Source organism: Dendrobates tinctorius, unplaced genomic scaffold (assembly GCF_039654945.1).
Source record: "Dendrobates tinctorius isolate UK_male_01 unplaced genomic scaffold, ASM3965494v1 ptg000191l, whole genome shotgun sequence".
Lineage (NCBI taxonomy): Eukaryota > Metazoa > Chordata > Amphibia > Anura > Dendrobatidae > Dendrobates > Dendrobates tinctorius.
In genome coordinates, this window is record NW_027361858.1 from 14,225,289 (window position 1) to 14,249,134 (window position 23,846).

A 23,846-nucleotide genomic window follows, 5' to 3' on the forward strand; every position below is an offset into this window, starting at 1 on the left:
CTTGCTGTCATCTAGTGCAACATTTCCTTTAATGGTATATAACAGTGCCTACCGAATGTTTGCTAAATTCAATTGCTGCATTGAACTCAATACTTACTGCTGTATATCCATGTTGGGGCCAGTAGAGATGTTATCAGGTGCAAGGTGTTACTAGCATATGGATTTAGCAGGGTCCTGTGCCTTTGATTGTGTAACCTCCCCTGGTGTGCTAGGCAATTGGTAATTTATCCCAAATCAGTTCCCACAATCCCTCTCACCTGATCCTCTACTCAGTCCTATATATTCAGATGCCTCCTAAGGGGGCACGTGTGTGGGTCAGGCACGTGTCTCCCTGCAGCATAAGTATCACTGCAGCAAAAGTATCATGAAGATGCAGTTATTACAAAGGCAGTTAGTCATGGCAGGAGTCAGGACCCACCCCACACTATGTATCCGTCTCTTTTGGGTATGTCTGCTAAGTAAGCACTTCGTATTACTTGCATCTAGCTTTTCTATTAACCCTCCTACTCCTTCACCATGTTTACATATGCCCTCACAGTGTTTGCTCCTTTAATCCTCACTCTCCTTCGCTATCCCCAAACCCCAGTACCCTCTAACCAAATAACCATCTCCCATTCCCTCTTTCCTCCCCACCTAACCTCCTCTGCTGAACTGCTCCTCAACTCAAATCTGTCCTAATGAAACCTAAAACAAGCTGCCCACTCTCCTTCTCCCATCTGCTCTCCCTTTCTCTGCTTCTCCTCACTGCTGGCGACATATCTCCCAATGCTGGACCCCCACAGCTCATACCCCCCATTACTACCCCTTCCTACCGTTCCCTATCTTATAAAAACTACTGCAATCTTTCCAACTTAAAACCTGTGCCATTGACACCCAAACCCCTGCTCCCTCTCTCTGGAGCATTTTGGAATGCCCGCTCCATCTGCAATAAGCTCCATGTGATTCATGACCTCTCTTTCTCTCGTAATCTTGCCTTTATCGGCCTCACAGAAACCTGGCTGACACCCTCTGACACCGCCTCCCCTGCTGCGCTGTGTTACGGCGGCCTCCACTTCACCCACACTCCTCGCCTTGGCAACAGACACGGTGGAGGCGTGGGTCTTCTCCTTTCTTCCAACTGCACCTTTAACCCAATCCCACCTCTTCCCTTCCTAATCCTCCCCTCTTTTGAAGTCCACTCTGTCCGCATCTACTCTCCCTCCAATCTCCAAGTGGCCGTCATATACCGACCTCCAGGCCCGACCACTGCCTTCATTGTCCAATTCTCTACCTGGCTTCTTCACTTTTTTTCAACTGACATCCCCACTATCATCATGGGTGACTTCAACATCCCCACGGATACCCTTCAGTCAGCAGCCTCCAAACTCCTGTCCCTTACTTCATCCTTTGGAGTTACTCAATGGTCCTCCTCAGCCACCCACACAGACGGACACACACTAGACCTGGTCTTCATCAGTCTCTGCTCCCTATCTAACTTCACAACCTCCCCTCTCACTCTATCTGACCACCATCTACTCACTTTCTCATCCCTGTCCTCCTCTCCTGGCACCCATGTCCAGCAACATGCGCACCCCCGCAGAAACCTTGCACACCTAGACACCCACGCGCTCTCTGACTCTATTCTACCACTGGCATCCATATCCTCACTCACAAGACACAGACAGTGCCACTGCTTTCTCCAATGCCACTCTCGCATCAGCTATTGACATGGTTGCCCCTCTCGTTCATGGCAGAATGCGACGTACCAACAGACAACCCTGGCACAATAACACCACTAAAAAGCTCCGGCAAGTGTCCAGGATTGCCGAGCGGCGTTGGAAGGAAACAAATTCGCATGATGACTTCACTGCATTCAAACAGGCAACACTTGCTTTAAAATCTGCCCTCACCTCTGTTCAACAGGCCTACTTCACAACCCTCATATCTTACCTATCCTACAATCCCAAACAGTTATTCAAAACTGTCAACTCCCTCCTCCGTCCACCACTACCCCGTCCAACCTCCCTCATCTCTGCTGAGGACTTTGCCACACACTTCAAAAATAAGATCGACCAGACAAGGCAAGTCTTCATTGTTCAACCACCACAACCCCTTTGTATACCAAACTAATGCCCAAACCCCATAACCTCCCTCTCCATCATCACTGAAGGGGAGCGTAATCGCCTCTTCTCCAAATCGTACCTCACAACCTGTGCATTTGACCCTATCCCATCCCACCTCCTCCCCAACCTCACCACCACACTTATCCCATCCCTAACCCACCTCTTCAACCTATCACTAACGTCCGGTACCTTCCCTTCTGCTTTTAAACATGCCACAATCACGCCTATCCTTAAAAAGCCAACCCTTGACCCAACCGCTATGTCCAGCTATCGCCCAATATCACTGCTCCCTGTTATGATTGAGTCACCGTAGGAGGCAGACAAAAAAATAGAAGCTACGTCCAGAAAACCAGAGAAGTTGGCAACTATCAGATTGCAGACCCCTGAACCTATCAACACAACTAGCAGTAGCTGTGGGGGGTTCCTACGATGCCCTAGACCCCTCGATCACAGCCGGAGCGCTAAATAGCCTAAAGACAGAAAAGGAAATCTAAACTGCCCCAGAGCAGACCCCAAAGTAAAAGGCAGCCCCCAACATATAATGACGGTGAAGCAAGATGAAAAAACACTCACACAGATAGAAAGATAGGCTGAGCAAACGATGGGGCCCAAGCTAACTAAACAGAAAAGGAAAGGAAGGTTGCTGTCTGCAATCTGCCAAAACCCTATCAAAGACATAAGCCAACAAGCTGATATGAAAAAGACCCTGAAGCAGCTAGGCTTCAAAAACTAAATCAGCACTCAGGTATTTTCAGAGACAGCGCTAAAGGAATTCAGCACACCCCAGCAGGGAATGGCAGAAATCCAGAAAAACAAAGCAAAACAAAGTCAAAGCACCAATGCAAAAAGCCGAGCAGAAAACTTAGCTTTAGAGGAGCAGGAATTCAGACTGGTCTCCAAGGATCCCACAGAGAAATCACCCGCAGGGCAGAAGGGCGTCGGCAGCCTTATATCCAGTCAGTAACTCCACTCAGCCAGTCATCATCATCAGACTCAGGTGTTTGATAATCAGGCTCACTACCTTTCTTTACCAGAAGAGGGAGTTCCTCGGGCCTCAGTAGTGAAGGGGAAAATGAACTCACAACAGCTCCCATTCGCTTCCAAACTCCTGGAGCTGCACATCCACGCTGAACTTTCCTCCCACCTCTCATCTAACTTGCTCTTTGATAATCTACAATCTGGTTTCCGTCCCCATCACTCCACTGAGACAGCCCTGACCAAAATTACTAACGACCTACTTACAGCCAAAACAAACGAACAATACTCTATACACCTGCTTCTAGACCTGTCCTCTACATTCTACACAGTTGACCACTGCCTCCTACTACAGATCCTCTCCTCCTTTGGCATCAAAGACCTCGCCCTGTCCTGGATCTCCTCATACCTTTCAAACCGCACATTCAGCGTCTCCCACTCCCACACTACCTCCTCATCCCACCCTCTCTCTGTTGGAGTCCCCCAAGGCTCTGTTCTAGGACCCCTACTCTTCTCAATTTATACCCTTGGCCTGGGTCAACTCATAAAGTCCGATGGATTCCAGTACCACCTTTTTGCTGATGACACTCAGATCTACCTCTCTGGCCCAGACGTCACCTCTCTGCTGCCCAGAATCCCGGAGTGTCTATCAGCAATATCCTCCTTCTACTCTCGCTTCCTCAAGCGCAGTGTGGACAAATCTGAACTCATCATCTTTCCACCATCTCACAGATCTTCCTTACCTGACCAAGCTATCACAATTAATGACATCACGCTTTCCCCAGTACTAGAAGTCCGCTGCCTCGGAGTAACCCTTGACTCTGCCCTGTGCTTCAAACCGCACATCCAAGCTCTTTCTACCACCTGTCACCTCCAGCTCAAAAATATTTGCAGACTCTGTCCTTTCCTCAACCCTCAATCTGCTAAAATGCTTGTGCACACCCTCATCATCTCCCGCCTCGACTACTGCAACATCCTTTTCTGTGGTCTCCCTACTAACACCCTCGCACCTCTTCAGTCCATCCTCAACTCTGCTGCCCAACTAATTCATCTCTCTCCTCGCTACTCCTCCGCTTCTCCCCTCTGCAAATCTCTTCACTGGCTTCCATTCCCTCAGCGTATCCAGTTCAAATTACTAATACTGATCTACAAGGCCATCTATAACCTGTCTCCTCCATATGTCTCTGAACTAATCTCCCGATACCTTCCCTCACGTAATGTTCGGTCATCCCAAGACCTACTTCTCTCCTCCACACTTATTCGTTGCTCACCCAACTGCCTCCAAGACTTCTCCCGAATAGCCCCCATCCTCTGGAATTCTTTGCCCCAACATGTCCGACTATCAACCACATTCGGATCCTTCAGGCGGAACCTGAAAACCCACCTCTTCAAGAAAGCCTACAGCCTGCAATGACCCTGCTGCCTCCTCACCACTACTGGAGATATCACCTCAACCAACACCGGAACTGCTGCAACCCATCAACCTACTCTCTCCTTCCCCACCATCCTGTAGCATGTAAGCCCGAAAGGGCAGGGTCCTCTCCCCTCTGTATCAGTCTGTCATTGTAAGTTTGTTTACTGTAAGTGATATCTGTAATTTGTATGTAATTCCTTCTTATGTACAGTGCCATGGAATCAACGGTGCTATATAAATAAATAATAATAATAATGACACGAGAGCGAGCATGAGGTTGCAATAGCAACCTGTCTGTAGAAGAGCAGAAGAAGCTGGTTGCAACAGATGGATGATAAAGTCAATGGTGCTGGATTCAGAAGAAGAGAGTATGAAATGAAATGAATCCACCCAATAATATGACCACGTAGATGGAATTGGCTTTTATATGTACATATATTAAAAATGTTGCTGACCTATTCATTCCAAAGTCTGGAAATTGAAGTTACAACCTACCGTATTTTTTGGACTATAAGACGCACTTTTTTCCCCAATTATTTTGGGGGAAAATGGGTGTGTGTCTTATAGTCAGAATATTCTTACAAATACTGTGGCGGCAGCAGGAGTCAGGCGATACTGCTGCCGTCCCGGTCCGACGCTGCCGGACGATGTTCACACTTCTTTCCCAGGCTGGTATGGCTGGTGCAACAGGTGTGGCAGGTTTGGCAGTGAGCGGGGGGGGCTCTGCCGGCAGTTTGTGAAAGCCTGGAGACCCCGCACATCGATTGCTGCAATGCGGTTAACTCCGGGAAAATGGCCGCCGGGGGCGGCGCATGCTCAACAATGAGATCTCATCCTGTAATAATGTTGCCGAGATCTCAATATGTGCATGTGCCGCCCCCTGGAGGCCATTATCCCGGAGGCCACCGCATCACAGCAATGGATATGCGGGGCCTCCGGGCTTTCACAAGATGCCAACGGAGCTCCGAGCACCACTGCCGAACCTGCCCCACCAGCCTGGGATGGGATTTCCAGAAGACCACCGTACCTGCTGCACCAGCCTGGGATGGGAGTCATATTGCCGAACCAACGAACATCTCCTGTGACCCCGTTCCACCAGCGCTGCTTATCCCATCGGGTAGGCTGAATTCGGACTGTAAGACGGACCCCCATTTAACACATTAATTTTTTTACCCCTATTTTCCTTCTGAAAATTTGGGGTACGTCTTATAGTCTGAAAAATACGGCAACTGCTACAGAAGCTTAAAGTGGTCTTTTTTAGAAAGTGTCCATTGCAGTTATATGTAATTAGAAATATTTATCTAAGCACAAAGGTAAAATCAACTATACAGAAATGTTTATTCTTATGTAGGGTCAATGAAAATCTGGGATTTTGGAAATGGCTATGAAATCAAGGCTCTGCATCCCAATAGAAGATATAGAGATGAAGATCAAAGCTTCTGTCAGCTAAGTTTCCTGAGATGTGATGATAATCAGCACATAGTTATTGCACTGGATGTTAGCGGGAATATAAAAATGATTCAGGTATCTAATACTCACTGTCTCTAAATAACTGTAGGACTTTATATCCGGTGTAACAATTCTGGGGCACCTTTCCTTACATTGCTGTGCCCTTTCTCTGCTATTTCTCCTTGATATGTAGAATTTCCTTGACATTTTTGGCTTGGCCACAGTAGGTTTGTATATAGTCTAACACTGGAAAATAAAGGAGGAATGACAAATTGTTCAGGAAAAAATGTCTCCAAATAGTTTTTTACAGATACAAATTGATTGACATGAGTGACTAAGAAATATATACAATGAAATGTGGATGGTTTACCAGTATTTGATTCAATGACAGCAGAAAACCAGATGAGTAACACAATGATTTATTTTCTCAGGGAAGGGAGGATGATCCTGCCTTATTTGTAACCATGGAATTTAATGAAGATGATGGTCTTTGGTTTAAGACATTGGAACCAGCGCACAACAAACCCATGGGGGGTACCAAACATTTACCAGCCGTCAAAATCCCATTTGGTGCAAAGCTCGGTGGATATAATGAGCAACAGGTATTTGTAGTATTGGTCAAATATATGGTACACTTGTGGCCCAAAGCTTTGAGACAGACATATATTCTGGATTTCACAGTTTGCTGCTTCAGTGTTTTTAGATATTTTAGTTGGATGTTTCTATGATTGCTGAAATACTATTATAAGCATTTCATAAGTTTTAGACTTTTATTGACAAAGTCTAAATTATTTACAGAGTTAACACTGAATTTTCAAGACTTCTGCAATTCCTCCTTGCATGCTGGATATCAGCTTCTGGGCCAAATCCTGACTAATGACAACGACAACCCATTCTTGTATAATCAGTGCTTGGAGTTTATCACAATTTCTGAGAATTTGTTAGTCCACTCACTTTTTGAGAATTGGCTACATGTTCTCAATGGGATTGAGATTTGCAGAGTTTTCTGACCATTGATTCAAAATATTAAGGTTTTATTCAATGATTCACTTAGTCATGATTTTTGCCTTGAGACATGGGCTCCTTTAGGATGTATACATATGATTCTGTATTCATGGCAATATTCGTAGGCAGAATTGAGAACAAGCCAACACTCTTGTATGAAAAGCAACCACACACATGAATGGTCCCAGAATGCTTTACTGTTGGCATGATACAGGGGACTGTCATCTGTAAAAGAGCTCCACCATCTTCAGCCATATCCCTATATATATATATGTATATATATATATATATATATATATAAAATCTCAAGATCATCTCTTCTTACTGTCAGCTATTCCATATGCTAATGTCTGTCAATGAATAATTTCTAATAAAACTGGCATATTAAAATTCAAGGGGGACATTGAGCCAGTTTTTATTAATGGCCCTACAGTCTGGACTCTGGAGATCCTAGATTGCCCTCTCATTCAGTCTTAAAGGGGTTGTCCATCTGGGAACAATTTTTTTTTTTAACTTTATATGCATGTACAGTATCTGGTGCTATAAAAGAATGATCTTGTTTCTTTAAAAATGTTACACTATTTTGCTCTTACAAAATCTTTGTTTCCATGGACATTCAACTTTGATGTGGTCTATGATTATAATTTAGCTGATAGGATGTAAAAAATACTTAAAAAAGTTACAAACTCTCTCATTGGACTGTCAGAAAGCGTTTATTGATGGATTGTCAGTAGGGATGAGCGATATTGCCCAATATCATATCGGAATTCCGATTTCTGATATTGGAAAATATCGGATATCGGAATTTCCGATATCAATGCAAGTCAAGTCAAATCGGAATTACAAAATTACCACTACAGTGCTATATAATGGATAAAATGGAGGGGAAACACCTCAGAATAATAGGGAAGAAGTTTGCAGAGGCAGAGGAGCAAAAAAAATCACTAGAAAAATGCACAGAGCGAAAGCTGTAGCAGGAAAACTGGTCGCCATCTTCTTAACAGTGGTGTTTTTTCTTTGGGTTAGGATTAGTTGAGGTAGGGTTAGGGTTTATGGTTAGTAGGGTAAGGGTTAGGGTAAGGGTTAGGGTTAGTAGGGTTAGGGTTAGGGGTTAGGGTTAGTTAGGGTTATGTTTAGGGTTAGTAGGGTTAGAGTAAGGGTTAGGGGGTTAGGGTTAGTTAGGGTTAGGGTTATGCTTATGGTTAGTAGGGTTAGGGGTTAAGGTTATTAGGGTTAGGGGTTATTGTTAGTAGGACTAGGGGTTATGGTTAGTAGGATTAGGGTTAGGGGTTAGGATTAGTAGGGTTATGGTTAGGGGTTAGGGTTTAGGGTTAGGGTTAGTAGGGTTAGGGTAAGGGTTAGGGGTTAGGGTTAGTTAGGGTTAGTAGAATTAGGGTTTATGGTTAGGGTTATGCTTATAGTTAGTAGGGTTAGGGTTAGTAAGGTTAGGGCTTAGAGTTATGCTTATGGTTAGTAGGGTTAGGGGTTAGGGTTAGTGGTAATGGTTAAGGGTTAGGGATTAGGGATAGTTAGGGTTAGGGTAAGGGTTAGGGGTTAGGGTTAGTTAGGGTTAGTAGAGTCAGGGTTTACGGTTAGGGTTATGCTTATAGTTAGTAGGGTTAGGGTTAGGGGTTAGGGTTAGTAGGGTTAGGGTTTAGGGTTATGCTTAAGGTTAGTAGGGTTAGGGTTACGGTTATGCTTATGGTTAGCAGGGCTAGGGGTTAGGGTTTAGGGTTAGTAGGGTCAGGGTAAGGGTTAGGGGTTAGCGTTAGTGGTTAGGGTTAGTTAGGGTTAGGGTTAGTGGTAAGGGTTAAGGGTTAGGGATAGTTAGGGTTAGGGTTAGGGTTAGAGGCTCAGAGGCTGAAGGATTATGGGATTTCCGATGTGAAAAAAATATCGGAATCGGAAATCGGAATTCTGATATCGCAAATATCGGGCCGATTTCCGATATTTCAATATCGGAAAGCTCATCCCTTATTGTCAGTTAGCGCACTCTTCAGCCAAAAATTGTGCAACACAGAGGCTATAGTCTGCAAACGATACATTTCAATTAAGCTCATGATAAAAATATTTTTTTTTGCCAAAAATATATACGTTTAGATGAGAAAAAAAATGTCCTCTGAGGTTAAAGGTAATGCTCTAATGACTAGATGAAATTCATAATGTAACTTATTCAATTTTTCTGACATCAGAGAGAGAAATTATTGGTCTTTTCAAAGTTCATCTACCATAGTTTTAATCCATATGTAAATGAGGCACTACTGTAAGACCTCTGAACGTGACAGAGAACTTTCCGGGCAGATGCCTTCCAAGCTTGTTTCCCTACTCTGGCACCAGCCTCTTTAGCTAGATTGATAGCTCATTTCCTTGCAACGTCACACTGACAATGAGCTGTCAGTCAAGCAAAAAAGGCTGGTGCTGGAGTAGAGAAACAAGTTTGGAAGGCATCTGCCCGGAAAGTGCTCTGTAACGCCCAGAGCACTAAATGCTTCATTTGCATTTGAAATAAAATATTAATTTCTTGAGACTGCCAAAAACAGACTATATAAAGGTGTCCATAGATTTAGTCTTCACAGACCTGCATACCCATGTGTGCGGTTTGGGTTGGGGGGGGTATATTGATCTTAATGGCATTCTTTTTAAATGCTTACATACACAAAAATGCAAGTAAAACATGTTATGTTATAACAATATTTTCAGACTAAACCTCATCAAAGAATGATCACATGTTTCGATGCGCTCAAGATGGAGGATACTGTTATTATTGTAACTGGAAGTCTAAATGGAGAAATAAACATGTATTCATCAACAATTCAGCTTGGGTAAGTTCTTCAGCCACTGCGCTGAAGTGTGTTGGGTGTGTATTAAATCTTAGAGACCGATTATTTGCTGGAATAATATATTCATATTCTACCAAATTATGGCAACATAACAGCAAATAAGACTAATCTGTGCCAGATAATGTTTTTCCTTACCCAGATAAACAGTGCATTATACACATTAATATACTGTATATACATCAGATAGCAGGTAAACACCTAAAGAATACATCTTCTGCACATCCAGAGGCAGGAACTTCATGGTTACATGTGTCAGTACTTTACTTCTTTTACATGTTGCACTAGACCAGCAAACCACTATGGAACCCTCCATCTTCCATTCATGTGAGGACTTCACTAGCTGAGGTGCATCACTACTACTCCTACTCCTCCCTATTATTCTCAAAGTCCAATTGATGTGGGTCACATGCTCCTTGGTGTGCCACTGTATCTTCAATTCCCCGTAGGAGAACTCATGTCCCAGCCTGGCAATCTTCCTCTCCATGACTCTCAGGTCTGGCTACACTTTCGCTTCTTACCTAGTTTAGATAACAACATTTGCTGAAGGCCCACACTTGCATGAGATAAAGAATCTTTCTTCCACTTAATCAATGGTTAATTCTGAACATTCTATCCAAGTATGGTCTCCATTCTTTACACACAACACTCTTTTCAATAAAGGTCTGCTAAACTTAGAACTATACACTCACTGGCCACTTTATTAGGTACACCTGTCCAACTGTGTGTTAAGACTTAATTTCTAATCAGCCAATCACATGGCGGCAACTCAGTGCATTTAGGCATGTAGACATGGTCAAGAGTATCTCCTGCAGTTCAAACCGAGCATCAGTATGGGGAAGAAAGGTGATTTGAGTGCCTTTGAACGTGGCATGGTTGTTGGTGCCAGAAGGGCTGGTCTGAGAATTTCAGAAACTGCTGATCTACTGGGATTTTCACGCACAACCATCTCTAGGGTTTACAGAGAATGGTCCGAAAAAGAAAAAAAATCCAGTGAGCGGCAGTTCTGTGGCCGGAAATGCCATGTTGATGCCAGAGGTCAGAGGAGAATGGGCAGACTGGTTCGAGCTGATAGAAAGGCAACAGTGACTCAAATTGCCACCCGTTACAACCAAGGTAGGCAGAAGAGCATCTCTGAACGCACAGTGCGTCGAACTTTGAGGCAGATGGGCTACAGCAGCAGAAGACCACACTGGGTACCACTCCTCTCAGCTAAGAACAGGAAACTGAGGCTACAATTTGCACAAGCTCATCGAAATTGGACAGTAGAAGATTGGAAAAACGTTGCCTGGTCTGATGAGTCTCGATTTCTGCTGCGACATTCGGATGGTAGGGTCAGAATTTGGCGTAAACAACATGAAAGCATGGATCCATCCTGCCTTGTATCAACGGTTCAGGCTGGTGGTGGTGGTGTCATGGTGTGGGGAATTTTTTCTGGGCACTCTTTGGGCCCCTTGGTACCAATTGAGCATCGTTGCAACGCCACAGCCTACCTGAGTATTGTTGCTGACCATGTCCATCCCTTTATGACCACAATGTACCCAACATCTGATGGCTACTTTCAGCAGGATAATGCGCCATGTCATAAAGCTCGAATCATCTCAGATTGGTTTCTTGAACATGACAATGAGTTTACAGTACTCAAATGGCCTCCTCAGTCACCAGATCTCAATCCAATAGAGCATCTTTGGGATGTGGTGGAACGGGAGATTCGCATCAGGGATGTGCAGCCGACAAATCTGCGCCAACTGTGTGATGCCATCATGTCAATATGGTCCAAAATCTCTGAGGAATGCTTCCAGCATCTTGTTGAATCTCTGCCACGAAGAATTGAGGCAGTTCTGAAGGCAAAAGGGGGTCCAACCCCTTACTAGCATGGTGTACCTAATAAAGTGGCCAGTGAGTGTAGGTCATTCTCTTTTCAGCACTCTTCCCTATCTCCCTCACAGGAAACTATTTCCTATGCCCACATAACTCCTCCCTTCTTGTGTTGACCCCAATAGTTAACCCTGTCCAATGGTTAGCTAAGTGCTGCAGGCCACAAAATTAATAAAACAACATTCAAAACATGGCAATGCATTCTATAACCATAAGATCTTCATGGAGGATGTTGACAGCTTCTCCACTACTTTACAGAGCCACACTCATAAGCATGCTGTTGCTCCAAAACATAAGTGTGAGGGGTCACTGAATGGCTACCATTACATCTGTTAGCTTATTTCACTTGACTAGTTCAAATTCAATTTTTTTCCAAATCAACAGTACAAGTGAAGATAAGACATAGGCCATGTTCACACGTTCAGTATTTGGTCAGTATTTTACTTCAGTATTTGTAAGTCAAAACCAGGAGTGGGTGATAAATCCAGAAGTGGTGACGTGTTTCTATTATTCTTTTTCTCTGATTGTTTCACTCCTGGTTTTGGCTACAAATACTGGGGTTAAAAACTGGCCAAATACTGAATGTGTGAACGTGGGCTAATGGCCCGAAATAGTGTTATTTCTTATGTTCTCACCACAGCTTTATTATTAAGTCATCTGAAAGTGTAGCTTTACTTGTCACCTTGCCAGATGCACTTTACTACATTGAGTTTAGATTTTATTGCTTTTCAACTGTATAAAAGTATACAAGTATAAAACATGGTATGGTCTTGTACAGTAGAATATTATATATTAAGGTTCATCTTTGAAAATCGAATCATTAACACAAGAAAGTGTTGTAGGAGAACACATTGGTACTGCACTGGAACACATTGTGCAAAGACTTTTGTTTTGTTTTTTTACCATAATTACTGTATAACATGCTATTTTATGCCATCAGTATGAATAAATGTAATATAAATGTCTTAAAATGCACAGCTTCTAACACTATTGTCTGAATGGTATGTCTAAATCACGTGCATCATCTAGAGAAAGTACAGTGCAAAGGTAATACAGTACGTTTTCTTGTTAGCTGCAGCCAAAATGTTCAAGATGATACTACTACATCCACTATATTTTCAAGCAAAGCAAAGGCACAGAGGATAAATTCTGTGTTGCTTCTCTTAATGGCTAACATTAAAGATTCAAACATGACAAGGTAAGTAACATTTTAATCAGTCTGAGTGTATATACTGTATATTGCAACATTACCCCCTTTGTGACAGAGACACTTGTACTTAATGACCGGGCCAATTTTCACAATTCTGACACTGCCACTTTATGAGGTTATAGCTCTGGAACGCTTCAACGTATCCCGCTGTTTCTGAGAATCTTTTTTCATCACATATTGTACTTCATGTTAGTGGTAAAATTTCTTCGATATGACTTGTGTTTATTTATGAAAAAAATGGAAATTTGGCGAAAATTTTGAAAATTTAGCAATTTTCAAACTTTTAAATTTGCCCTTAAATCAGAAAGTCATATCGCATAAAATAGTTAATAAATAACATTTCCCACGTGTCTACTTTACATCAGCGCAATTTTGGCAACATCATTTTTTTTTGTTAGGAAGTTATAAGGGATAAAATTTGATCAGCAATTTCTCAATTCCAACAAAATTTACAAAGCCATTTTTTTTTGGGATCACTTCACATTTTAAGTGAGTTTTTGGGGGTCAATGTGACAGAAAGTAATTCAAAGTGACACCATTCTAAAAAAAGCACCCCTCAAGGTGCTCAAAACAACATTTAAGAAGTTTATGAACCCTTCAGGTGCTTCACGAGAACTAAAGTAATGTGGAAGGAAAAAGTTAACATTTTATTTTTTTCACAAAAAATTTACTTTGGAACCAAACTTTTATTTCACAAGGGTATCAGGAGAAAATGGACCATAAAATTTGTTGTGCAATTTCTCCTGAGTACGCTGATACCCTGTATGTGGGGGAAGCATGGCAGGGCTCAGAAGGGAGGGAGCACCGTTTGACTTTTTGAACGCAAGATTGGCTGGAATCAAAGGCGGACGCCATGTCGCATTTGGAGACCCTTGATGTATCTAAAGAGTGGAAACCCCCAATTCTTACTCCAACCCTAACACAGCCCTACCCCTAACCCTAATCCCATCCCAACTGCCACGGTCCGGTCCGATGGGCGGGGCTTATTCAACTGCTGCCCCCTCCCTGTCTTGCTCTACACAAGAAAAAATGCGTAGAGCAAGACAGGGAGGGGGGAGCAGTTGAATAAGCCCCGCCCAGCGGACCAGACAGCGGCAGTTTACATACATCTGAACCGATATAAAAAAAGGTATTTATGCATGAAAGGTGTGGGGTAAGAGGGAAGCAAAAGTACTAAGAGAATCCTTATGTGACACACAATTGAATGATATCATTATATGATATCTCAAAAAAGGGGTGACAGATTCCCTTTAAGGGGGCCTACAAGACAACGGCGGCTAAGGAGAGAAAAGATCTACTTGTGCCAAATCAAAAGAATTCTGATGATCAATACCATCAGATTCATCACCAAATTTTCAAATGGGGCAAATGACCTTAGAGCCATCATTGATCGACATTGGCCAATACTATGTATGGACCAGGACCTCGCGGGTGTCATTTCGAAAAACCCACAAATCACCTACAGGAAAGGCATTTCCCTAAAAGACAGGCTGGTCCGCAGCCATTTTACCCAGAAAATCTCAGATAACTCGACATGGCTAGGTACACAACCGAAAGGCTGCTATAGATGTGGCAGTTGCAAATACTGTACTTCTATTCAACAAAATAGGGAATTTCAGAGCAACGTCACAGGGAGGACGTATTCAATCTGCCAGGTCATCAATTGCAGATCAATAGGAGTTGTATATAAGATCACCTGTAGATGCGGCCTAGAATACATTGGCAAAACAAAAAGAGAGCTTAGGGTGAGGATAGGAGTACATCACAGAGATGTCATAAACAAACGTGATACACCAGTAGCTAACCACATCAACCAAGTTCACAAAGGGGATGTCAAGGCTGTCAGTTTCATGGGGATAGAAAAGATCCCTAAAAATCAAAGAGGAGGAGACTGGGACAAACGGATCCTTCAGAGAGAAACCTATTGGATCTTTTCCCTACAAACCGTATACCCAAAGGGACTTAATGAAATTCTCTCCTTTTCTTCCTTCTTATAGGGAGTTTTTAACAGGGTTACGTAACTTAGGGAGAGCCGCAGGATTTTAGGGTGACAACCTCCGCGTGATTGAGATTACCATGAGAACAAAATAATGCAATGGTCTTTGGAGGAAGTTATACCTTGATACATTGTGTTCCATGGGTAATATGCAATATATACTGCTTGAATAAGTAGCGCACATGAATATATGCCGAGACACGTTGGATAACCTCAGGTCCAATTAGTGAGTCTGAAAGTTTTATACCATTAGTAGAGACCTAATGCTGTAGGTGGTTCACAGCTATATTATAGGTCCAGCAATTTGTCTATTTGTGTCTATACGGTTATGATACCTGTGATATAACGGGACACAGTGGCATTTGTTATGTAACTAATTGTTGTCCTTTGCCACAGGACACTGAGGCAGTACAATACGGTTTGTTTTTATAGAGCACTTCACACCAGCACTTCATGCACCTGTTTGTGTTTTTTTGTCTCATTTGTAGATTTTAAAGGGCTAAATAAAAGCTACGTTTTAATATATAATTTCTACCAATTTGCTGTATATCCAGCAACCACTTCTACCAGATGCAGCAAATTGAACATTTGGGAGTGAGGAGGTTTATCACTGCAATACACCCAGTGGTGGACCCTTTGAGCTTGGACAACAGACATAGTTATCCCTGAGTGTGCCAGTATCTCAGTTTTCAGTTTGGCATATTCTCAGGCATCTTGTAAGGCCTGGTCATAATAAGCCGTCTGGGGCTTGGCAGTTAGATATGGGGCCAGCACCTCCACCTGCTAGTCTGGCAGTAGTTTCTCCCGCTCTGCTACCCGCTCAAAATTGCTTCCACATCACCCCCCAAGGTTATCTTTTGCATCGCTTGTCTTATCACCTTCTGGAGGTTTGTGTCGTCACTTGGACTTGGGTGAGGGGCTGCTGGCCTCCCACGAATGGCCTCTGTGAGCAATTCAATCTGCTGCTGTTGTCGGAGCTGATCTTGTTGATGCATCTTCTGTTGGATCTGTTGCTAGTGCTGGATCTCTTGCTGCCGCTGTTGCTGGATCTGTTGCATAAGCAGCATACTTGTCTCTTGATGTGCCAGCTGTTGCTGCTGCTGTGCCTTCACAAGGTGCTTAATAAGGTGCTCCATGCTGTCTGACTTCCTGGGGAAATAGTCCGCACTTCTAGCACCAACTGTTGTAGATCGGCTCACTCAGCTGCACACGAAGGTAGACAATTGAACACTGTCTCTTTAAGACTCTCACTGGTTTAGGAGTGCTGCATAAGGACTAACATGAAACCTAATACCTTAAAATCATATTTTATTTGAATCATTAAGATCAAACACAGCAACAAATAGTAATTTATGCCCGCAACCGGCAGATCAGTCAACACGCAAGATAGTGGTAAAGATTACAAATGTACCCTATATGACCCTAGTGCATCCTGTTATGAATGGGTCACCGAGGAGGAAAGCAGGTCCAGGCTAAGCCACAGAAAACCAGAGAGGTTGGTACCTAAGCAGATTGCAGACCCCTGATCCTATCCAAACAACTAGCAGTAGCCATGGAGCGTACCTACAATGATCCTAGACGCCTCGGCACAGCTGGAGAGCTAACTAAGCCTAAAGCAAGAAAGGGGAAATCTAAACTGCCCCAGAGCAGACCCCAAAGGAATAGATAGTCCCAAACATATATTGTCGGTGAGACAAGATAAGAACACAAACGCAGGCAAGAAAATAGACTGAGCAAATGATGGGGCCTTCACTGACTAGACAGGACAGGAAAGGAAAGACACTGTCTGCAATCACGCAAAAAACCCTGCAAAAAGTCCAACACGTCTGATGCAAAAAACACTGAAGTCACATGACTTCGCCCCCCCACTATATCAGCAGTCTGGTATATTCTGAAAGCAGAGCAAAAAGAGACCAATCTAACAGGGGATAAAACACACTGGCACAATCAGTAACATATGGGCGGTGATTCAGCACAGCCCCAGCCAGAGCTGGCTGACCCGCACCAAGAAGAGATGGACAAAACCAGATCAAATGCAAACAGAATAGCAAATAAACCACTTAGCTGAACATGCAGGGACAGAGCTGGAGAAATCAGACCTCAGGAGGAACAGGAAGCAAATCACAGCAGGGATAGAGGGAGTCGGCTGTCTTAAATCCCAATTTGAAACCCCAGATCTCCAATCGTCATCATCATTATCAGGTGGCAAGCCTCTGTCAATCAGATCAGTTCCATTACCTCCAGGAACCACCAGAGGTAGCCGAGAAAGAGAACTTGCAACCCCTCTGTCGATCTGACCAGCTCCACTACCTTCAGTAATAACCAGAGGGAGGCCAGAAAGCGAATTCACAACAGAATCCCTTCCTTGCCGCAGAGGTTGGCACCCTAACTTGGATGCAATGTGGCGCCCTCGCTCACCGTCAACAGCAACCGGAATGTCATTGCTTTCTGATGTCATCTATCTACTGACACTGAATTTACCATTTGTCTCCTGATGAACTTATATCATGGAAGGGAAACGCGTTGAGGCACTTTCTTCTTCGGATTCCAGATAAGATACTTTTTGATTATATGGTGCTAAGTTGGGCATAGTGCAATAAGTGTTCTTTTTCCATGGGGAACCTCTAATTGGACAATAACATCTAAGGACATTACCATTATTGTATGTTCTGGCAACAAGGGATTTGTTTTTGCTCTTTAATTGTAGAACAAATGGAACTATAGCACCTTTTTGATATTTCTATACACCAGATATATTTTTTTTTGTGTAAGGCTGAGGCTCATCATATTACTATAATTTCTGATAAGTTTGAGCTGTCATCACCCCCTCCCCTTTATCCCCTCCTACAATCTCCATTCTACATTGGGTAATAGAGATATGGAAGGGATAGTGTTGAGGGGAAGCGAGGGTTAGCTGACGTTGATCGGGGGCACCACTTTGTGTACTAATTTAGGGTGCCAACCTCCGCGACAAGGTAGGGACATTTGACCAGGGTAATCGGAGGGTGAGTTATCAAAGCACAAACCCTGTCGTCAGTCCCCTACACATATTTCATTCATTTTTGTTGTCGATTTTGCATTTGTGTGGGTATCCGGTGAATAATTCAGAATTTGATATTCTGTTATTTGGGTGGAGTTGATTACATGAGCTCCTAAGGATATTAGTTTTGTGTCTGGCTATAGCTATTGCATAGACTACCGTCTTGAAGGGCGCACTTCCCTTAGGTTCACCTAATTGATTCAATACCCATACTCTCTTCCTTCCTGACACCGCGGCACATTCTTGAGCACTGGTTGCTGTTAATTTTTATGGTATTCACTTGTGCAGTTAGGGTCTTCTAGTTGGGATCCAGGGAGAGCCGACGGTGAGTGGGGGTGCCACATTGCGTCCAAATTAGAGTGCCAATCTCCACGGAAAGGAATGGATGCACTAGGGTGTATTAGGGTCATATAGGGTACATTTGTAATCTTCACCACCATCTTGTGTGTTGACTGATCTGCCGGTTGTAGGCATCTCCGTTCTGTGTAGGTCCTTCCACAGCTCTCCCGTTCTGCGTATGTCCTCCCACAGCTCCCTCATTCTGGGTACGTCCTCCCACAGCTCCCCCGTTCTGCATATGTCCTCCCACAGCTCCCCCATTCTGCGTATGTACTTTTGAATGACACAATTAATTTAACCATATAGTGTACTGGAAAGCAGAAAAAAATTCAATTTATGGTGAAATTGTGAAAAAAAACCCAATTCTGACTGTTTTTTTGGGGATTATTTTTACGGCGTACAATGGGGTATAAAAATGACTTCACAATATGATTCTTCTCATCATATTTATCTTCTTTGAAGCCCAGCCACAGGCAGCCTTTCAAGGGAATCTCTGTAATGACAAGTCACCCATTGGCCATCATAGCAACCCATCGGCAACCCGCAATCACACCACAGGTGCACTGTTACATGTGTAGAATAACGCGCGCCCATGCTGGCGCGCTGTTAGCAGTGGAATTTAACAGGTTAACAATCAAGGTTGGAGCCCTACGTCACCCGTGGTTGTTAGAGGCAGGTCCTGGCTGTAACACACAGCCAATATAGGATGATCTCACCCTGTGAGTGCACTCCACACACCCGCTTCCGACTTGCACCGCATATGTACTGTGGATGTCAGTAAAGGGTTAATGCATAGTTTAACACATCTGACATGTTGTAGATTTTAAATTTACAAATGTTGAAGGGGCCACCAGGGAATCAGAGAACATAGAAAAAACTTTAAACATTTTGTTGTGAACATTTATACCTGATTAGGAATTTTTATCAGCAAAATGTGTCCTGGCACAACCCCTTTAAACCGTTTTATGAGGGGTGAAACTTCCATAGTGTACATAAGACTTTTAACTATATGGGTATATGTGAGGGACAATGGAGACTTCATTTTGGATTTATGAATTCAGGCCCCATAGCTTATCAGGGGATCTCCCTCCACTCCTGGAATGTGGCCCCCACCCTTGGGAGAAGTACACAATCCCCAAAGAATGGAACCTTTGCCAAATGGCCAGTGAATTAGAAGCCAGTGTTAATGAGGCAAGGCGGAGCAGAGCTAGGACCCCTGCTCTCTGTCTCCATCTTGTGGCCAAAACCCAGTACTACGTCATCCTGTCCTAATTTCCGCTGTTATCCATTCACATATAATAAAGCATAGTGCACATCATCTGTTACATGTTCTTTTCATATCAGACAGGTCCATAGGTCAGTCCACCCCCTAAAAAAGTACCGTGAATCTCAGGGTTAAGTCTAATGTATCACCAGAACCATGGGAGCCCCCTGCACGCACCCCTGCATCTCATATTGCTATAGATGTCCCAGATGCCGAGCTTTCGAGAATGGCTCTCCAGAACCATTTAGCCGACCCAAGTTCGGACTCTCTGTCCAGCCCCAAGGAGCCCGTTGAGACGTCGGTCGTCCTGTTTGGACCTCCCACTAGGAAGTTATGACCCATCCTAGATATTATTTCAACCAGGAGATCAATGTAGGAGAATTCCGTCCAATGCAGAGGGGCGGTGGCAAATATGGGAGGGGGCACGCAAAGGGTTAAAAGATAGCTACACATGTTTAGCCCTGTGTTTTTTTTCTACCATGGAAGCCACATCACGTTACATATGGAGACGGACCAGGAACTAAGGAAGTACCTGTAGACTCGAGCGCTTCCCTGGGGCCCACATGCTATAAGAAATGGTAACTTGACACCTACAGCTAAGTGCTATTCCCAACCTGTATCCTACTTTTATCTGTACCTTTGACTGTAATATCTGTAATATCTGTAAATATTTGTAGTATCCATCACGGTGGCTCAGTGGTTAGCGCTGCAGCCTTGCAGCACTGGAGTCCTGGGTTCGAATCCCACCAAGGACAACATCTGCAAGGAGTTTGTATGTTCCCCCTGTGTTTGTGGATCGCCCCTTGCCAGGGCTGTGGGGTTCTCGGAGCCGGGCCCGGTGCATTTCAATGGGAGATGTCATGGTATCTGTAACCCGATCCGTGGCCCTGGGCGTCCATTGTAAAAGGGGGTTAAGAGTGATGGAATAAAGTTTATGAGTGAATGATTTGTGACGCCACCTGTGGTGTTCGGCAATGAAGATGTTAAGCCGACGCTGCAAACAGATCCTCTGGGACAGATGGTGTGGTGCAACAATGATGATGTAGCCCTCCACAGGCAGGGCTGTAGTCCCAGGGCAGGCAGAGTAGATGAAGAAGATAGATAGGTGTTGAGGGAGGGGGTGTAGTGTCTGGCACAGAGATGTAGCAGTGCTGAGTGGGTTGGCGCAGTAATAAGCGGAGGACACCAGGGCATGTAGTTCCAAAGCTTTACTCACAGTCTGCTGTGCATACAGGTGCCCGCCTCAGTGCCATGTTCTCCAGGTCAGGGGCTCAGCCAACCTCCAGGCAAGATGAAGTACTCCGTGCCAATATATGTGCCTTTTCTGAACGTCTCCCTTTTGCGCCTATAGTGAAGTACTCTCAGTACTGAGTTACACTGGAATTCCTCCTGTCAGTTGTTCCTATAAACTCTACTTGTACGGCAGACAGTGTAGCCTGCTTCGGGGACTCCTTGCTACTAAGTCCCGGGTCACTCTCGTCGCTGTTGTGCCCCCAAGTCTGGTGTGGGAATAAAGTGGTGACTACTTCTATTCCTCCGGTGTCTGCTGCAGGACCATTAGTATCCATACAACCTCGGGGACTGGACCCCGGCCTTGCACTGTGAACTTGGGAAGGGTTCTGCTCTAACCCTAATCTTTAGTCCTCCTCTCCTTACGTTCCGTACTAATCCTTCTTTCTTATGGAGAGAGTTAGGCTTTCCATCAATGTATCTTTCCTGTGCCAGGGGACCCAGGTCACTGAGGTCGGCTGCAGCACTTCCTTCATCCATCCCACTCAGGGGATCTTCACTCTTCCACTGACTCTGTCAGACTACCCAAATCCTAAACACTTCCCACTCTTTTGATGCCAACTAACTCCACCCGCCTCCCAGCACGCTTCGTGTTCCAAGCAGGGAGCCACCAAAGGGTGCTTTGCTACACTACTATGTTGTGTGGGATGCAGGTGTTGGAGTGTGGTCAGGTGTCTCCACCATACCTGAATGGTAGGGTACCACACCTCAGGAGGAGGTGCAGTACCTCTGTGGTGACTGAACCCTCGGGGCGCCACATACCCCCCCGTTAAACACAGTATGTCCGCGGGCTGCAAGTGAAACAAAGTTAGACAAACAAAGGAACATACAAAAAATTTTGATTGCTTATAAACAATACTTATCTAAACGTCCCAATGTGGGAGGCACTCACTCTTGAACGTTGCAAACAATTTAACTATCTATGTCGAAATATAGTACCCAATTAAAGTGCTATTAGCAGTAAACTCATTACCAGTTTAAGTATCTTCATTAACGCATTTACTATTACTTCTAGACTTCTAGACCCTAGGTAACAACCGCCGATGCCTGGTTCGTCACCTGCATTTCCAATCTTCATTCAAATTTTCATTTTTATTCACACATTAACATGAGCCTATACTCTGCAAAACATTCACTATTCCTATATAAAATCTGTTCTATTTCTTTATTAAACACTATCACTATTTACTTTCTCTATCAAAATGCTAAACATTGTTATTAAGTGCAATTATGTAAAGTAGACACTGATCCAGCCAAGATGTCTTGAAATGTCCCTATTAAAGCAGCTCTATGTAAAACCAAGAAAGGGCACCTAAAGAAGTGCAACTATGTACAGGACAGTTCTGGATCATTCATTGTCCATGATCTCACAGTTCAAGTATAAAAGGCTGCCAAGGAAACTGGGCAAGCTGGAATAACATGATGAACCAAAACCAGAAAATGAAAAATGAAAAAGGCATAACAGTGCCTATACCCTCCTGGGTAACAGTTAGTTAGTTATTATTAATGCTGGTCCCCTCCTGGGGTGGTGGAAGCGGGTCGCTTGGGCTGCTTCCAGGGGAGAACTGAAGGGCATCCTCTTCTTGCTGATTGTCCACAAATTGCATGTATTCCCTCTCCCAGGAAGTGAGGTTGGTATCTGCCTGTGTAGATGGAATGGCAACGGGAGTAACTGCTGCCTGTGAGGGTAGCATTTCAGCTGCTGCTGGTGATATCTCTGCTGCCAATGATTCTGCAGGAATTGCAGCTGGTACCAATGGATATTGTTCCCGAGTTTCAGGTGGTACCACAGTTAGCAGTGCTGTTGCCTGTTGCTGCTGACATGGCGCAATTTGGGTGCTGTCACTTGATATCCGAGCAATCACGGGCCCATTTCTGTCCATGGGAGCAGTCCCTAATACCAGGATCATAGCAGGGGCAGTGATCCTACCTGGTGATTCCCGGTGATTTTCGGACTCCTGCGCGGGGACAGAGGGGCGGATGATGGCTGCCACAACCTCTGGGGCTGCCTGATGAGCGGCCGACAGCTGAGTCAAAGCTGTTGTCGGATCAGCGCCTGCCAAAGCCTCCGGGATGGACCTGCGCGGCTGCGCCAAGTCCGAGTAGGGCCTCAGCCCCGACTCTACCGCTTGCTCCGGGAGTCTCATATACCTCCTTCTGGCAGGCCGCATCCAGTGGCAGCATCGGGTTGCAGGTGGAGGTGGGCACTGTAGATAGTATCGCAGCGGCCGTATGCCCCACAGGGGAGGCTTAGGAGCAAGTGGTCTCTCTCCCTTGCATTCTCCTGGCCTTCCATTATGGCATTCTGGCGTTCTTCCTCTTTCCTGGGCTCTTTTCCCACCACCGGCTCTCGCTCCTCCTTCTGGGGGCGGAGTCTTCTTCCTACTCCTCCATACCAGGCCAGCATCCGAACCCCTCGGGGGGTGGGCCATGTTGCAGTTGCATAGAAGTTCAGGCAGGGGAGGCCCAGGACAGTTCGTGGTCTTTTCTGAAGACCACCCATGTTGTCACGCCCTTCTTCACCGTGCCGGTGGCCATTTTGAGAGTCCATTTTACAGTCTATTAATTTGGTTATTCTGCACATTTTCAGCAAAGCTTAAGTCCAATAAAACTCAGGCACACAGAACCCGGTGGCACCGGGCTTCATCATCCTGTTTGTGACGCCAAGTAAATGGATCGCCCCGTGCCAGGGCCGTGGGGTACTCGGAGCCGGGCCCGGTGGATTTCAATGGGAGATGTCACGGTAGCTGTGACCCGGTCCGTGGCCCTGGGCATCCATTGTAAAAGGGGGTTAAGAGTGATGGAACAAAATTTATGAGTGAATGATTCGTGACGCCACCTGTGGTGTTCGGCAATGAAGATGCTAAGCCGACGCTGCAAACAGATCCTCTGGGACAGATGGTGTGGTGCAACAATGATGGTGTAGCCCTCCACAGGCAGGGCTGTAGTCCCAGGGCAGAGTAGATGAAGAAGATAGGTGTTGAGGGAGGGGGTGTAGTGTCTGGCACAGAGATGTAGCAGTGCTGAGTGGGTTGGCGCAGTAATAA

The 23,846-nt window shown here is 44.7% G+C and overlaps 1 protein-coding gene across 1 annotated transcript in view; it reads left to right on the forward strand.

Annotated features, from left to right (window-relative positions):
• The window catches only part of LOC141055732 (WD repeat-containing protein 64-like), a 113,019-nt gene that overhangs the window by 48,640 nt on the left and 40,533 nt on the right, over nt 1-23,846 (forward strand). Inside the window, exons 12-15 of the mRNA XM_073552421.1 lie at nt 5,843-6,015; nt 6,372-6,542; nt 9,646-9,767; nt 12,733-12,858. Coding sequence (XP_073408522.1) covers nt 5,843-6,015; nt 6,372-6,542; nt 9,646-9,767; nt 12,733-12,858 — 592 coding nt within the window. The remainder of the gene's footprint in view (nt 1-5,842; nt 6,016-6,371; nt 6,543-9,645; nt 9,768-12,732; nt 12,859-23,846) is intronic.